The following is a 17,659-nucleotide window of genomic DNA, read 5'->3' as shown; positions in this document are numbered from 1 at the left end:
TGTGGGAGGGGGCGAGGGACGGAAGAAGGGTAGAGGGAGGGGGTGAAGAGTGGGTTTAGATGGGTGAGAGGAAGGGGGTGAGAGGGGGTGAGAGGTGGAGGTAGGGATGAGTGGAGGAAGGGGGCAAGGGGTAGAGGGAGGCGGCAAGGGGTGGATGGAGGAGAGAGGAAGGAGTTGAGTGAGGGGTGGAGGGAGGAGTGAGGGAGACTGCCTGGGTCCTCACCCTCATTGATGGCGAGGGCGTCCAGCCGGAGGAGTGTGCTGTCCCTCGAGGGCTCGTCTCCAGCGAGGGTGAAGGCGTAGGCGAGGAGGGCGAGGGTGTAGGTGTTGTTCACCGTCCCCAGGGCCTGACGCAGACAGTCCAGTGACCCGCCCAACACGTCCGTCTAGACGGGGTACAAGATGCAGACGGAGGGTCAGAGACGGGAGGCAGGACGTACTGGAGAATGTACTCCCCCTCTCCCAGTACCTCCCCACCACAGATCCAGTCGTCCCCAGTTCCTCATCTCCTTCATCCCTCGCCCCTCCCACTGTCCCTCACCCCCAACGTTACACCTCTCGATACCCCTCATACCTGTCCCCCCCCGCCTCCAACCCCATACCCTACTCCTCCTCCAGACCCCCACCCCCCTCCAGCCGAGGTTCCCGCAGCGACCCCCCCCCCCCCCCCCCCCCCCCCCCCCCACTCCAATATGTCCTCACCTTGAAGTCGGAAGGCAGGGGCTGCACGAGAGCAGACTCGAGATCTGTGGAGGACGAGGAGAGAAATGAAGGAGGTGAGGAATATGTGAGTGAGTAGTGGACCAGACCCAACCATGTAACAGGAACGAGGACAGCAACTCCAGGCGCCGGGTTGCAAATAAAGATGCAAAGTGCTGGAGTAATCAGCGGGTCAGGCAGCATCCCTGGAGAACGTGGATCGGTGACGTTTCGGGTCGGGTCAGGAACATCTGATATTCGGCCCACAATGTCCATAGCCAACATGAAGCAAATCAAACTAATCTCCTGTGCCTGCACGTGATCCAAATCGCTCCATTCCCTGCATATCCACAAGCCCTGTAAACACCACTATCGTATCTACCTCCACCGTCACCACCTGGCAGCAGGATCTAGGCACCCACCACCCACTGTGTAAACCAGGGTGGCATGGTGTGCAGCGATAGAGTTGCTGCCTTACAACGCCAGAGATCAGCCTTCAATCCTGACGGGTGCTGTCTGTATGAGTTTGTACATGAGTCTGTATGAGTTTGTACATTCTCCCCGTGGGTTTACTCCGAGATCGTAGATTTCCTCCCACACTCCATTGATAAAAATACTTCTATTGATGCTCCTGAACACATCATCAGTGATGTAACCTGGGGTCATTGGGTGTTTCGGGTCTCACAACATCAGGTGACCAGACCACGACTTGTGTTCAGGTGGCATTCGCTCCTCCCCATGGACCTTCTCTGCAAAGCCAAACAGGTTGTAGGTTAATTGGCTTGGTAGAATTGTAATTTGTGTCCAGTGCAAGTGTACGGTGATCGCTGGTTGATGTGGACTCGGTGGGATGAATAGAAACATAGAAATTAGGCCATTCGGCCCTTCGAGCCTGCACCGCCATTCAAGGGCCACATCTATCTCCCTCTTAAATATAGCCAATGAACTGGCCTCAACTACCATCTGTGGCAGAGAATTCCAGAGATTCACCACTCTGCGTGAAAAAAGTTTTTCTCATCTCAGTCCTAAAGGATTTTCCCCTCTATCCTTAAGCTGTGACCCCTTGTTCTGGACTTCCCCAACATTGGGAACAATCTTCCTGCATCTAGCCTGTCCAACTACTTAAGAATTTAGTACGTTTCTATAAGATCCCCCCTCAATCTTCTAAATTCTAGCGAGTACAAGCCGAGTCTATCCAGTCTTTCTTCATATGAAATTCCTGGCATCCCAGGAATCAGTCTGTACTCCCTCTATGGCAAGAATGTCTTTCCTCAGATTTGGAGACCAAAACTACGCAATACTCCAGGTGTGGTCTCACCAAGACCCTGTACAACTGCAGTAGAACCTCTCTGCTCCTATACTGAAATCCTTTTGCTATGAATGCTAACATACCATTCACTTTCTTCACTGCCTGATGCACCTGCATGCCTACTTTCAATGACTGAAATCCTCTTGTTATGAAGGCCAACATTCCATTAGCTTTCTTTCAGTGACTGGTGTACAAGGACACACAGGTCTCTTTGCATGGCCTGTTTTCCATGCTGCATCTCTAAACTAAACTACACTACACTAAACACTTACTCGAACATTATCTGTACTCTGACACTTCCAACCTAACAATAAGGTCTGACTGTCTCCTCTGTCTATGCCTCTCATAAGTTTATATACTTCCATCAGGCCCTAAAGGACTGGAGAGTAACTAACATTGGTCCTTTACAGGTCTACCACTGATATTCTGGCAAATGGTTGTCCGACACTGGTTGTCCTGTGACGTGGTGTGCCTCAAGGTTCGGTGTTGGTTCCGTTACTGTTTGTCATCTATATCAATTGTTTGGGTGAAAACGTACATGGCAAGATTAGCAGGTTTGCTGATGATACAAAAGTGGGTTGAACCTTGAATCCTCTGAGTGAAAAGGTTTCCTCTCAGGACCTACACAGTTAATGGTAGGGTTCTAAAAAGTTTTATAGAGTAGAGGGATCGTGGAGTGCAGGTACATAGAGCCTCGAAGGTGGAGAAGGTTGATAGGGTGGACAAAAAGGCTTTTGGTACATTGGCTGTCATCAGCCAGAAGATTGAGTATAGAAGTTGGGAGATCATGTTGCAGTTATATACATTATCTCAATGGGGTTAGGTTAGGTAAGGAGAGGTACAGCAAGACCTGGGTGTCCTTGTACACCAGTCACTGAAAGTTGGCGTGCAGGTACAGCAGGCAGTGAAGAAAGCTAATGGATTGTTGGCCTTCATAACAAGAGGATTTCAGTATAGGAGTAGAGAGCTTCTTCTGCAGTTTTATAGGGCTCTGGTGAGACCACATCTGGAGTATTGCGTACAGTTTTGGTCTCCCAATTTGAGGAAGGACATCCTTCTGATTGAGGCAGTGCAGCGTAGGTTCACAAGATTGATCCCTAAATAGGCAGGACTGTCATTTGAGGAAAGATTGAAAAGACTAGGCTTGTATTCACTGGAGTTTAGAAGGATGAGGGGGCATCTTATAGAAACATATAAAATGCAGGAAAAATGTTCCCAATGTTGGGCGAGTCCAGAACCAGGGGCCACAGTCTTAGAATAAAGGGGAGGCCATTTAAGACTGAGGTGGGGAAAAAACGTTTTCACCCAGAGAATTGTGAATTTGTGGAATTCCCTGCCACAGAGGGCAGTGGAGGCCAAATCACTGGATGGATTTAAGAAAGAGTTAGATAGAGCTCTGGGGGCTAGTGGAATCAAGGGATATGTGGGAGTGTCACCTTCCTCAAACGGATTACCACATTCCCGAATCAGAAGCCATGGATGACAGTGAGGTGAGGCTACTGCTGAAAGCACGGGACAACGCATTCAGGTCAGGCGATGCTCGAGCCTACAGTTCATCCTGGGCATCAGCGTGACTTTAGAGAGCTCGGAAAAATGCTGAAAAGCAGAACCTCCAGGGTTGTTATCTCCGGTTTGCTTCCAGTTCCTCGTGCTGGCGAGAGCAGGAACAGGGAGATACGGGACCTGAATGTGTGGCTGAGGAACTGGTGCACGGGGCAGGGATTTAGATTCTTAGATCACTGGGATCTGTTTTGGAGTAAGGGGGAACTGTACAAAAGGGACGGATTGCATCTTAACAGGTGGGGGACCAGCATTCTGTCAGGCAGGCTTGCCACTGCTACACGGGTGGTTTTAAACTGAATAAGGGGGGTGGGGTGTCGAATGGGATAGTCGAGGATGGAGTTAAAGGGAAATGGTTTCTTAAATGTGTGAGCGTAGAGACCGAAGGGTGTAAAATGAGGGTAGAAACAATAGGTAGCAAGGTGAAAAGTAAAAGTGGCAGGCAGACATCCAGGGCAAAAATCAAAAAGGACCACTTTTCAACATAATTGTATAAGGGGTAAGAGTGTTGTAAAAACAAGTCTGAAGGCTTTGTATCTTAATGCAAGGAGCATTCGTAATAAGGCGGATGAGTTGAATGTGCAGATAGCTATTAATGACTATGATATAGTTGGGATCACGGAGACATGGCTCCAGGGTGACCAAGGCTGGGAGCTGAACATCCAGGGATATTCAATATTCAGGAGGGATAGACAGAAAGGAAAAGGAGGTGGGGTAGCGTTACTGATTAGAGAGGATATTAACGCAATAGAAAGGAAGGACATCAGCTTGGAGGATGTGGAATTGATATGGGTAGAGCTGCGAAACACTAAGGGGCAGAAAACGTTAGTGGGAGTTGTCTACAGGTCACCTAACAGTAGTAGTGGAGTTGGGGATGGCATCAAACAGGAAATTAGAAATGCGTGCAAAAAAGCTAAAACAGTTATAATGGGTGACTTCAATCTACATATAGATTGGGTGAATCAAATTGGCAGGGGTGCTGAGGAAGAGGCTTTCTAGGAATGTATGCTGGATAGTTTTCTAAACCAACATGTAGAGGAACCAACGAGAGAGCAGGCTATTCTAGGCTGGGTATTGAGTAATGAGGAAGGGTTAGTTAACAGTCTTGTTGTGCATGGCCCCTTGGGCAAGATTGACCATAATATGGTTGAGTTCTTCATTAGGATGGAGAGTGACATAATTAATTCAGAAACAAGGGTTCTGAACTTAAAGAAAGGTAACTTTGAGGGTATGAGACGTGAATTGGCCAAGATAGACTGGCAATTGATTCTTAAAGGGTTGACAGTGGATAGGCAATGGAAAACATTTAAAGACTGCATGGATGAACTACAACAATTGTTCATCCCAGTTTGGCAAAAGAATAAATCAGGGAAGGTAGTGCATCCGTAGATAACAAGGGAAATCAGGGATAGTATCAAAACAAAAGATGAAGCGTACAAATTAGCCAGAAAAAGCAGCCTACCAGAGGACTGGGAAAAATTCAGAGTCCAGCAGCGGAGGCTAAAGGGCTTAATTAGGAAAGAGAAAATAGATTATGAAAGAAAACTGGCAGGGAATATAAAAACTGACTGCAAAAGATTGTTTAAAAGGGGTTCTAAGAGTAAACCTAGCAATTATAGACCTGTTAGTTTGACGTCAGTGGTGGGCAAATTAATGGAAAAGATACTTCGAGATAATATATATAAGCATCTGGATAAACAGGGTCTGATTAGGAACAGTCAACATGAATTTGTGCCTGGAAGGTCATGTTTGACTAATCTTCTTGAATTCTTTGAAGAGGTTACTAGGGAAATTAATGAGGGTAAAGCAGTGGATGTTGTCTATATGGACTTTAGTAAGGCCTTTGACAAGGTTCCTCATGGAAGGTTGGTTAAGAAGGTTCAATTGTTGGGTATAAATGCAGTAGCAAGATGGATTCAACAGTGGCTGAATGGGAGACGCCAGAGTGTAATGGTGGATGGCTGTTTGTCAGGTTGGAGGCAGGTGACTAGTGGGGTGCCTCAGGGATCTGTGTTGGGTCCACTGTTGTTTGTCATGTACATAAATGATCTGGATGAAGGTGTGGTAAATTGGATTAGTAAGTATGCAGATGATACTAAGACAGGTGGTATTGTGGATAATGAAGTAGATTTCTAAAGTCTACAGAGAGATTTAGGACATTTGGAAGAATGGGCTGAAAGATGGCAGATGGAGTTTAATGCTGATAAGTATGAGGTGCTACATCTTGTCAGGACAAATCAAAATAGGACGTACATGGTAAATGGTAGCGAATTGAGGAATGCAGTTGAACAGAGGGATCTAGGAATAACTGTGCATAGTTCCCTGAAGGTGGAATCTCATGTAGATAGGGTGGTAAAGAAAGCTTTTGGTATGCTAGCCTTTATAAATCAGAGCATTGAGCATAGAAGTTGGGATGTAATGTTAAAATTGTACAAGGCATTGGTGAGACCAATTCTGGAGTATGGGGTACAATTTTGGTCGCCCAATTATAGGAAGGATGTCAACAAAATAGAGAGAGTACAGAGGAGATTTACTAGAATGTTGCCTGGGTTTCAACAACTAAGTTACAGAGAAAGGTTGAATAAGTTAGGTCTTTATTCTGTGGAGCGCAGAAGGTTAAGGGGGGAACTTGATAGAGGTCTTTAAAATGATGAGAGGGATAGACAGAGTTGACGTGGACAAGCTTTTCCCATTGAGAGTAGGGAAGATTCAAACAAGAGGACATGACTTGAGAATGAAGGGACAGAAGTTTAGGGGTAACATGAGGGGAAACTTCTTTACTCAGGGAGTGGTAGCTGTGTGGAATGAGCTTCCAGTGGAAGTGGTGGAGGCAGGTTCGATTTTATCATTTAAAAATAAATTGGATAGGTATATGGATGGGAAAGGAATGGAGAGTTATGGTCTGAGTGCAGGTAGATGGGACTAGGGGAAAATAATTGTTCGGCACGGACTTGTAGGGCCGAGATGGCCTGTTTCCGTGCTGTAATTGTTATATGAAGAGAAAGAGATTAGTTAAAACAAATGTAGGTCCCTTGCAGTCAGAAACAGGTGAATTGATCGTGGGGAACAAGGATATGGCAGACCATTTGAATAACTACTTTGGTTCTATCTTCACTAAGGAAGACATAAATAATCTGCCGGAAATAGCAGGGGACCGGGGGTCAAATGAGATGGAGGAACTGAGTGAAATCCAGGTTAGCTGGGAAGTGATGTTAGGTAAATTGAATGGATTAAAGGCCGATAAATCCCCAGGGCCAGATAGGCTGCATCCCAGAGTACTTAAGGAAGCAGCCCTAGAAATAGTGGATGCATTAGTGATAATTTTTCAAAACTCTTTAGATTCTGGAGTAGTTCCTGAGGATTGGAGAGTAGCTAATGTAACCCCACTTTTTAAAAAGGGAGGGAGAGAGAAAAGTGGGAATTACAGACCAGTTAGTTTAACATTGGTAGTGGGGAAACTGCTAGAGTCAGTTATTAAAGATGGGATAGCAGCACATTTGGAAAGTGGTGAAATCATTGGACAAAGTCAGTATGGATTCATGAAAGGTAAATCATGTCTGACGAATCTTATAGAATTTTTCGAGGATGTAACTAGTAGAGTGGATAAGGGAGATCCAGTGGATGTGTTATATCTGGACTTTCAGAAAGGCTTTTGACAAGGTCCCACATAAGAGATTAGTATACAAACTTAAATCACACGGTATTGGGGGTTCAGTATTGATGTGGATAGAGAACTGGCTGGCAGACAGGAAGCAAAGAGTAGGAGTAAACGGGTCCTTTTCAGAATGGCAGACAGTGACTGGTGGGGTACCACAAGGCTAAGTGCTGAGACCCCAGCTATTTACAATATATATTAATGATTTGGACGAGGGAATTGAATGCAACATCTCCAAGTTTGCGGATGACACGAAGCTGGGGGGCAGTGTTAGCTGTGAGGAGAATGCCAGGAGGCTGCAAGGTGACTTGGATAGGCTGGATGAGTGGGCAAATGCATGGCAGATGCAGTGTAATGTGGATAAATGTGAGGTTATCCACTTTGGTGGCAAAAACAGGAAAGTAGACTATTATCTGAATGGTGGCCGATTAGGAAAAGAGGAGATGCAACGAGACCTGGGTGTCATGGTACACCAGTCATTGAAAGTAGGCATGCAGGTGCAGCAGACAGTGAAGAAAGCGAATGGTATGTTAGCTTTCATAGCAAAAGGATTTGAGTATAGGAGCAGGGAGGTTCTACTGCAGTTGTACAGGGTCTTGGTGAGACCACACCTGGAGTATTGCGTACAGTTTTGGTCTCCTAATCTGAGGAAGAATATTCTTGCCATAGAGGGAGTACAGAGACGGTTCACCAGACTGATTCCTGGGATGTCAGGACTTTCATATGAAGAAAGTCTGGATAGACTCTGCTTGTACTCGCTAGAATTTAGAAGATTGAGGGGGGATCTTATAGAAAGTTACAAAATTCTTAACGGGTTGGACAGGCTAAATGCAGGAAGATTGTTCCCGGTGTTGGGGAGGTCCAGAACAAGGGGTCACAGGCTAACTGGTCCATAATTCCCTGTTTTCTCTCTCGCTCCTTTCTTGAAATGTGGGATAACATTAGCTATCCTCCAATCCACAGGAACTGACCCTGAATCTGTTGAACATTGGAAAATGATCACCAATGCATCCACTATTTCTAGAGCCACCTCTCTGAGGACCCTGGGATGCAGACCACCAGGCCCAGGGGATTTATCATCCTTCATTCTCATTAGCCTACCCAATACTATTTCTCGCCTAATGAAAATTTCTTCCAGTTCCTCTACCCCCTTAGATCCTCTGTCCTCCAGTACATCTGGGAGATTGTTTGTGTCTTCCTTAGTGAAGACACATGCAAAGTACCTACTCAACTCTTCTGCCATTTCCTTGTTGCCCATAATAATTTCACCCGTGTCTGACTTCAAGGGACCCACATTTGACTTTGCTACTCTTTTTCCCTGTACATATCTAAAAAAGCTTTTACTGTCCTTCTTTATATTCCTGGCCAACTTCCCCTCGTACTTCATCTTTTCAGCCCATATTGCCCGTTTTGTTTCCTTCTGTTGTCCTATGAAAGTTTCCCAATCCTCTGGCTTCCGGCTACTCTTTGCTGTGTTATACATCTTTTCTTTTAGTGTTATTCTATTCCTAACTTCTCTTGTCAGCCACGATTGCCTCCTGCTCCTCTTAGAACCTTTCTTCCTTTTTGGAATGAAATGATCCTGTGTCTTCCGGATTATGCCCAGAAATTCCTGCCATTGCTGTTCCACCGTCATTCCTGCTAGGATCCCTTTCCAGTCTACTTTGGCCAGCTCCCCTGTCATGCCTTCATAGTCCCCTTTGTTCAACTGCATCACTACCACTTCTGATTTAAAGTTCTCCTTCTCAAATTGCAGATTATAACTAATCATATTATGATCACTACCTCCAAGCGGTTCCTTTACCTTGAGTTCTCTTATCATATCTGGTTCATTGGACAACACTAAATCCAGAATTGCCTTTTCTCTGGTCGGCTCCATTACAAGCTGCTCTAAGAATCCATCTCGGAGGCATTCTACAAACTCTCTTTCTTGGGGTCCTGAACCAACCTGATTTTCCCAGTCTACCTGCATATTGAAATCCCCCATCACCACAGTGGCATTACCTTTGTTACATGCCAGTTTTAACTCCTGCTGCAACTTTCACCCGACATCCGGGCTACTATTTGGGGGTCTGTAAATAACACCAATTAGTGTCTTCTTGCCTAAGAGATCGATCTCTTAGGTAGGCATAATTCTCCCGTGCCTTTACTAGTTATATTTAATAATTATCATTTTTTAATTTTAATCAGGGTAGGCAGTGCCTATCTTGCCTACCATGACGGCATATGCCTGTGTCCCAGCTACGCTAGCCTCACCTGGTCTAGATCCCTCCAAACCTGTCCAATCCAGCCACCTGTCTATCTGTTTCTTAAACGTTCATAGTTCCTGTCTCAGCTATTTCCTCTGGCAGTTTGTCTCATACACCCACCATCCTTTGTGGGAAAAAGTTAACCCTCAGATTGCTATTAAATAATTTCCCCTTCACCTACACTTGTTCAGATTAAACTCCACCTGCCATTTCTCCACCAATTTCTGTAGCTGATCTATACTCCGCTGTTTGCCTTGCCAGCTTTTCTCACAGACCGTGATCACAAAATTAACAGGACAGAAAGCTCACGAAGGGATAGGAGAGTATGGCCAAGTGAAATAGAAATCGATGTGAAGGATGAGGTGAGTAATGGATTAAAAGTATTATATATGAATGCGCAAAGTATAAGAAGTGAAGTGGATGAGTTTGAGGCTCAGTTAGAGATCGGTAGATGTGACACTGTGGGGTTTACAAAGACATGGCTGCAGGTGGATCGGGACTGGGAACTGAATATTTGGGGTTATCTACAGGCCCCCAAACAGTAGCCTGGATATAGGGTGCAAGTTTTAGCAGGTTAAAATGGGAAAGACTGGGAAAATCAGGTTGGTTCTGGACTCCACGAAAGGGAGTTTGTAGAGTGCCTCTGAGATGGATTCTTAGAGCAGCTTGTATTGGAGCATACCAGAAATAAGGCTATTCTGGACTTAGTGTTGTCTATCATTAGAAACGGGAATAGTGCCGGAGGATTGGCGTACTGCGCATGTTGTTCCATTGTTTAAAAAGGGGTCTAAGAGTAAACCTAGCAATTATGGACCTGTTAGTTTGACGTCAGTGGTGGACAAATTAATGGAAAGAATACTTAGAGATAATATATATAAGCATCTGGATAAACAGGGTCTGATTAGGAACAGTCAACATGGATTTGTGCCTGGAAGGTCATGTTTAACTAATCTTCTTGAATTTTTTTGAAGATGTTACTCGGGAAATTGATGAGGGTAAAGCAGTGGATGTTGTGTATATGGACTTCAGTAAGGCCTTTGACAAGGTTCCTCATGGAAGGTTGGTTAAGAAGGTTCAATGGTTGGGTATTAATGGTGGAGTAGCAAGATGGATTCAACAGTGGCTGAATGGGAGATGCCAGAGAGTAATGGTGGATGGTTGTTTGTCAGGTTGGAGGCCAGTGACGAGTGGGGTGCCACAGGGATCTGTGTTGGGTCCACTGTTGTTTGTCATGTACATCAATGATCTGGATGATGGTGTGGTAAATTGGATTAGTAAGTATGCAGATGATACTAAGATAGGTGGGGTTGCGGGTAATGAAGTAGAGTTTCAAAGTCTACAGAGAGATTTATGCCAGTTGGAAGAGTGGGCTGAAAGATGGCAGATGGAGTTTAATGCTGATAAGTGTGAGGTGCTACATCTTGGCAGGACAAATCAAAATAGGACGTACATGGTAAATGGTAGGGAATTGAAGAATGTAGGTGAACAGAGGGATCTGGGAATAACTGTGCACAGTTCCCTGAAAGTGGAATCTCATGTAGATAGGGTGGCAAAGAAAGCTTTTGGTGTGCTGGCCTTTATAAATCAGAGCATTGAGTATAGAAGTTGGGATGTAATGTTAAAATTGTACAAGGCATTGGTGAGGCCAATTCTGGAGTATGGTGTACAATTTTGGTCGCCTAATTATAGGAAGGATGTCAACAAAATAGAGAGAGTACAGAGGAGATTTACTAGAATGTTGCCTGGGTTTCAGCAACTAAGTTACAGAGAAAGGTTTAAATAAGTTATGACTTGATTCTTTGGAGCGCAGAATGTTACGGGGGGACTTGATAGAGGTTTTTAAAATGATGAGAGGGATAGACAGAGTTGACGTGGAAAAGCTTTTCCCACTGAGAGTAGGGAAGATTCAAACAAGGGGACATGACATGAGAATTAAGGGACTGAAGTTTAGGGGTAACATGAGGGGGGACTTCTTTACTCAGAGAGTGGTAACTGTGTGGAATGAGCTTCCAGTGAAGGTGGTGGAGGCAGGTTCGTTTTTATAATTTAAAAATAAATTGGATAGTTATATGGACGGGAAAGGAATGGAGGGTTATGGTCTGAGCGCAGGCATATGGGACTAGGGGAGATTATGTGTTCGGCACGGACTAGAAGGGTCGAGATGGCCTGTTTCTGTGCTGTAATTGTTATATGGTTATAAACCAGACTTTATAAGGGAACTCAAGGTAAAGGAACCGCTAGGAGGTACTGACCAGAATATGATAAGAATACGATCTTCAATTTGAGAGGGAGGTTAAATCAGAAGTGTCAGTGTTGCAGTTGAACAAAGGGGACTATGAAGGCATGAGAGAGGAGCTGTCCAAGGTCGACTAGAAAAGGATCCTAGCTGGAAAGATGGTGGAACAGCAATGGCAGGAATTTCTGGGCATAATCCAGAAATGCAGGATCATTTCATTCCAAAGAGGAAGAACAATTTTAAAGGGAGTGGCTGACAAGGGAAGTTAGGGATGGAATAAAACATAAAGAAAAGGTGTATAACATAGCAAAGAGTAGCCGGAAGCCAGAGGATTGGGAAACTTTCAAAGGACAACAGTAGGTAACAAAAAGGGCAATACGGGGTGAAATGATGAAGTACGAAGGTAAGTTTGCCAAGAATATAAAGAAGGGCAGTAAAATCTTCTTTAGGTATGTTAAGTGAAAACAATGAATAAAAACAAATGTTGGGTCCCTTGAAGGGTTAAATTATTATGGGGAACGAGGAAATGGCAGAAGAGTTGAACAAATACTTTGGATCTGTCTTCACTAAGGAATACACAAACAATCTCCCAGATGTACTGGAGGACAGAAGATCGAGGGAGACAGAGGAACTGGAAGAAATTTGCATTAAGTGAGAAATAGTATTGAGTAGACTGATGGGATTGAAGGCTGATAAATCCCCAGGGCATGATGGTCTGCATCCCAGGGTACATAACGAGGTGGCTCTAGAAATAGTGGACGCATTGGTGATCATTTTCCAATGTTCCATAGATTCAGGATCAGTTCCTGTGGATTGGAGGATAGCTAATGTTATCCCACTTTTCAAGAAAGGAGCTAGAGAGAAAACAGGGAATTATGGACCAGGTAGCCTGACTTCGGTGGTGGGAAAGATGCTGGAGTCAATTATTAAAGATGAAATAGCGGCACATTTGGATAGCAGTAAAGAAAGGGATTGGTCCAAGTCAGCATGGATTTATGAAGGGGAAATCCTGCTTAACTAATCTTCTGGAATTTATTGAGGATGTGACAAATAAAATGGATGAAGGAGAGCCAGTGGATGTAGTGTATCTGGACTTTCAGAAAACCTTTGATAAGGTCCCACACAGGAGATTAGTGGGCAAAATTAGAGCACATGGTATTAGGGGTAGGGTATTGACATGGATAGAGAATTGGTTGGGCGACAGGAAACAAAATGTAGGAATAAACGGGTCCCTGTCAGATTGGGAGTGGAGTGCCGCAAGGCTCGGTGCTGGGGCTGCAACTATTTACAATATATATTAATTTGGATGAGATGGAATTAAAGTAACACTGACAAATTTGCAGATGACACATAGCTGGGTGGCTGTGCGAACTGCGAAGAGGATGCTCGGAGGTAACAGGGTGACTTAGACAGGTTGGGTGAGTGGGCAGATGAATGTGTGAAATATGCTTTTCTCATCTCGGTCCTAAAATATTTCCCCCTTATCCTTAAACTGTGACCCCTTGTTCTGGACACATAAGAATGGATTGAGACTGGGGGGGATTAAAGGAGGTTCTGTAGAGATTTGTGATGGGACTGCTGCTGTTTGTGATATATATAAATTAATAGAAAATAGGTGCACCATCATCATGGCTGCACATCGACAATCAGTAACCAGTGCCTGCCTTCTCCCCATACCCCTTGATTCCACTAGCTCCAAGAGCTCTATCCAACTCTTTTTAAAATTCATCCAGTGATTGGCCTCCACTGCCATCTGTGGCGGAGAATTCCACAAATTCACAACTCGCTTGGTGAAAAAGTGTTCTCTCATCTCAGTTTTAAATGGCTTCCCCTTTATTCTTAGACTTGGCTGATCAGCCAAGGAGGTGTCAGTGTGGAAACAGGCCCTTCGGCCAAACTTGCCCACACCAGACAACATGTCCCAGCTACACAAGTCCCACGTCTGCTTTTGGCCCATTTCCCTCTAATCCTATCCTATCCATATATCTGTCTAACAGCTTCTTAAACAATAGTCCCTGCTTCAACTACTTCCTCTGGCAGCTCGTTCCACGTATCCCCCACCCTGGATGTGAGAAACTTACTCCTCAGATTCCTATTAAATATTTTCCCTTCATCTTAAGCCTGTGCCCTCTGGTCCTCGGTTCCCCTACTCTGAGCAAGAGAATCTGTGTATCGACATAATCTGTTCCTTGTGATTTTATACACATGTATAAGATCTCCCCTCAGCCTCCTGCGCTCCAAGGAGTAAAGCTTTAGCATGCCCCACCTCTCTCTGTATCTCGGGCCCTCAAATCCTGGTAACATCCTCGTAAATCTTCTCTGCACTATTCCAACTTATTTCTCTAGAACGCAGGAGGTTGAGGGGAGACTTGATAGAAATATATAAAACTATGAGAGGCATAGATAGGGTAGACGATGAGAACCTTCTTTCAAGGGTAGATATGTCCAACATTAGAGGGCATCATTTTCAGGTGAGAATGGTACGGTTTAATAGAGATGTGCGGGACAAGGTATTTAACAGAGAGTAGTGAACGTGCTGCCAGGGGTGGTGGTGGAGGCAGATATGATAGTGGTATTTATCGGCATGGACTAGAAGGGCCGAAATGGCCTGTTTCCGTGCTGTAATTGTTATATGGATATATGGTTATTTAAAAGGTTATTAGACACATGGAAGTGCAGGGACTAGAGAGGTATAGATCATGTACAGGCGAGTAGATGAGTTGTGATTAACTTGGCATCATGTTCGGCACCAACATTGCGGGCCGAAGGGCCCATCCTGTGCCACTCTAGTTCAATCTTCTCCCACTTTCACATCCACTCTCGAGACACTAGGGTCAATTTACAGAAGACAAATAAACTAGAAACTTGCACAGCTTTGTGATGTGGAAAAGAAACCGAAGGAAGCTCACAATGAAACGTGCAAACTCCACACAGACAGCACCTGAGGTCAGGACCAAACTGGTGTTTCTGGCGCCATGAGGCAGCGACTCTGCCAACTTGCACTGTCCTGACATCATGGTCTGCACAGGCATTGTGGGCCGAATGGCATGATGCTGTGCAGTACTGTTCTATATTTATCTTTGAGCAGACCTACCGTTGCCCACCTTACCCTGTTTATAATGAGCATAATAAAGGCCTTGAGATTGTCGTAATCTCGATTTATCAAACACAGTTCATGGCCTCTTTTGGTCTTTCTAATGATTCACAAATTATTTTCTTGCTTTCTGTTTCTGATTTAATCTTTCTGAACCTTGCATGTGCTTCCTTGTTCTTTTTAATCACATTTTCAAACACTTTGGTTGCCTTCCTTTGGCCGTCTCCAAATGTTCTCCTTGCCCAAAAATCCAAACGTATCCCTGATCACTGCCCCCATAATGCTCTTCCACTGGAAGACCAGTCACGTGGCCAGGCTCGTTTCCCAACACAAGCTGCAGTATGTTCCCTTCTCGGGTTGGACTATCCATATAACCATATAACCATGTAACAATTACAGCACGGAAACAGGCCATCTCGGCCCTACAAGTCCGTGCCGAACAACTTTTTTTTCCCTTAATCCACATAGTGTTTGAAGAATCCATCCTGGATACACCTCATCTGCCCCGTCTAAACCTTTGTACTAAGCAAGTCTCAGTCAATATTTAGTTTGGCATCTTCGGTAATCGGTCTACATATCTGTTCCTCAATCTCACATTTGCTATTGGGGGCCATTACAGTGTTTGCTCCATTCATATATCTGAGCTTCACACACTGTCTCAGTAGTACGTCCTCTCTGAGTACCGCTGTGACACTCTCCCTGATCAGTAGCACAACTTCTCCACCTCTTTTGCCTCCCCGTCGATCACGCGTGAAACATTGAAACTGCCAGTAGTGTCTCTCCCGTAACCACGATCACGTAATGACCACAAAAAAATAGTCCCAACCACTGATCCAGGCTCTGTTCATCTGCTTTTCCTACGAGTTTCAGGGGTCTAGGTTAGGCCTGAGAATCCGGGAATAAGCTCCAGGGCAATGGGGTAGGACTGGGTTAGGCCTGAGTTAGGCCGTCAGAGGACATAGAGCCTGCACCAACCTAGATCACTGATCAAATCTCTGCGGCGACGCCTGTTCTGAGACTTTTCATAAACCTGGGAGGCCTGAAAGAAGGCAGACGAGAGATGGTCAGAAGCGGTAAAGAGGGATCAGTCCCCTCCCTCTCTCCCTCCCTTCTCCTCTCCACCCTCCCTCATCACCCCTACTCCCCTCTTCTCTCTCACTACATCCACCCCACTTTCCCTCTTCTCTCCCTTAACATTTCTCCCACCCACTCTCTCTCCCCGTCACCACTCTTTCACTCTCCTTCCTTTCTCTGCCCACTCCACGCCTCTCATACATTGTCCCCTTTCCCTCCCTCTCCTCTTTTTCCTCATCCCCTGGTCACTAGGGGTGCTGCACTGACGGCAGCCTCTGCCTATAGCCCGTTTGTCTTTCACCATTTAAAAAAAAATGTAGTCAGTTCAAAGTTTGTTTTGGGGGTATCTTTGACTTTTCTATGTGGGGGAGGGGGCAGGGTAGGGGGGAAACTGTTTCCCAGTCGCTTACTGGCGGGGACGCGACTATTCTCTGAGTCGCTACCTCGCTCCCCTCCTCGCGGCTTACCGCCTGGATCGGAGTGGCCTTTCCTGCCGGGGACCAGGAACCGGACCAGAGCTTCAACAGCGGCGGCGCGGCGCTGGATTCACCGCGGAGCGGGCGATGCCTACTTGGATCGCCATTTAGAGCTCTGGAGCGTTGGGCCACTGCTCCAACATCGTGGAGCTGCGGTTTGGGAGAGGTTTGGGCGGCGCTGACCGTCATCGCGGAGTCCTGGGGCCCTTTGTCGAGGGCCGCCAGCGCTGCATCTCCGCCCAGTGCGGCCTGCGGACTTTGGGAGCCGCGGACTCCGGTAGGAGGTGGCTGACTCGGATGTCCAGGCCGCTGAGGAGGTCCCCCAGCCCCGACGTCGGACTTACATCACCCCGGCAAGCGGGCCTGAACGTCGGGCCGCCCATAGCGGCAACTGCAGAGGGCTCGGGGAGGCCCCGACCACGGGTGAACATTGGAGAACATTAGAGGGAGAGGACTGACTTTGGTGCCTTCCCTCACAGTGGGAAACTTTGATTCTGCTGTGTGGGGATGTTTTATATTGAATTCTATCAACTCTATATTGTGTTCTTTCTTTTTACCGTGTGGCTGTAGGGTGATTACATTTCACTGTGCCAACTGGCACATGTGACAAATAAATGTATCTTGTATCTTGTCCACAGTCCCGCCCCTCTCCCTCCTGCTCTGCACCCTTTTCCACCACCCTCCCCTGCGTGCTGACCCCCTACCCCCCCACCCCCCTCATGTTGTTCCCCTCCCCCGTGCTGCTGCACAATATAGCCCCCACCCCGCCGGTGATCCCGTCACTCACCAGCGTGGGCCTCAGTCGCTGCAGCTCCAGTAAGGAAGTGGTCACGTAGGCAGAGAGAGAGACGGTGTCATCCACTCCCCCCTGGCAGAGAGTGAACAGATCATCATTTACAGTCCCCGCCACTCCCAGGGACCCCCCCCCCCCCCACAGTCCCCGCCACTCCCTCACATCTGCCCATCTGCTCAAACCTCCCCCCGCCACCTCTGCTGCCCTCCCCTCCCCTCCCCTCATGCCCCCACCCCTCCACCCTCCCCCACCCCCCTCACCCCCCCCACCCCTGCTCACCTTGAGGGCGCCCCTGAACCCTCCCCCATGCCCTCCACCCTCCCCCACCCCCGGTGACCCTCCCCCACAGCCTCACACCCAGCCCACCCCCTCCCCCCGAAGATGTGGGCTCACCTTGAGAGGAAGGAGTTGAAGAGCTGCCCTATGCCTGGCGAAGCAGCCAGATGGAGGAGGGCGGGGGAGAGGGGGTGAGGGGGGGACAGGCTCACGCAGCACCGCCTTGGGGAGCGAGGGG

The 17,659-nt window shown here is 46.6% G+C and overlaps 1 protein-coding gene across 1 annotated transcript in view; it reads right to left on the bottom strand.

Annotated features, from left to right (window-relative positions):
* The window catches only part of LOC129694693 (murinoglobulin-2-like), a 116,347-nt gene that overhangs the window by 18,204 nt on the left and 80,484 nt on the right, over window positions 1–17,659 (bottom strand). The window contains 5 exon segments of the mRNA XM_055631433.1: window positions 224–386; window positions 703–746; window positions 15,778–15,841; window positions 17,140–17,220; window positions 17,539–17,658. Coding sequence (XP_055487408.1) covers window positions 224–386; window positions 703–746; window positions 15,778–15,841; window positions 17,140–17,220; window positions 17,539–17,658 — 472 coding nt within the window.

This window comes from Leucoraja erinacea, unplaced genomic scaffold, assembly GCF_028641065.1.
Source record: "Leucoraja erinacea ecotype New England unplaced genomic scaffold, Leri_hhj_1 Leri_75S, whole genome shotgun sequence".
Taxonomy (NCBI): domain Eukaryota; kingdom Metazoa; phylum Chordata; class Chondrichthyes; order Rajiformes; family Rajidae; genus Leucoraja; species Leucoraja erinaceus.
Note: the sequence above shows the minus strand (reverse complement) of the source record. Positions and strands in the feature narration are given on the sequence as shown.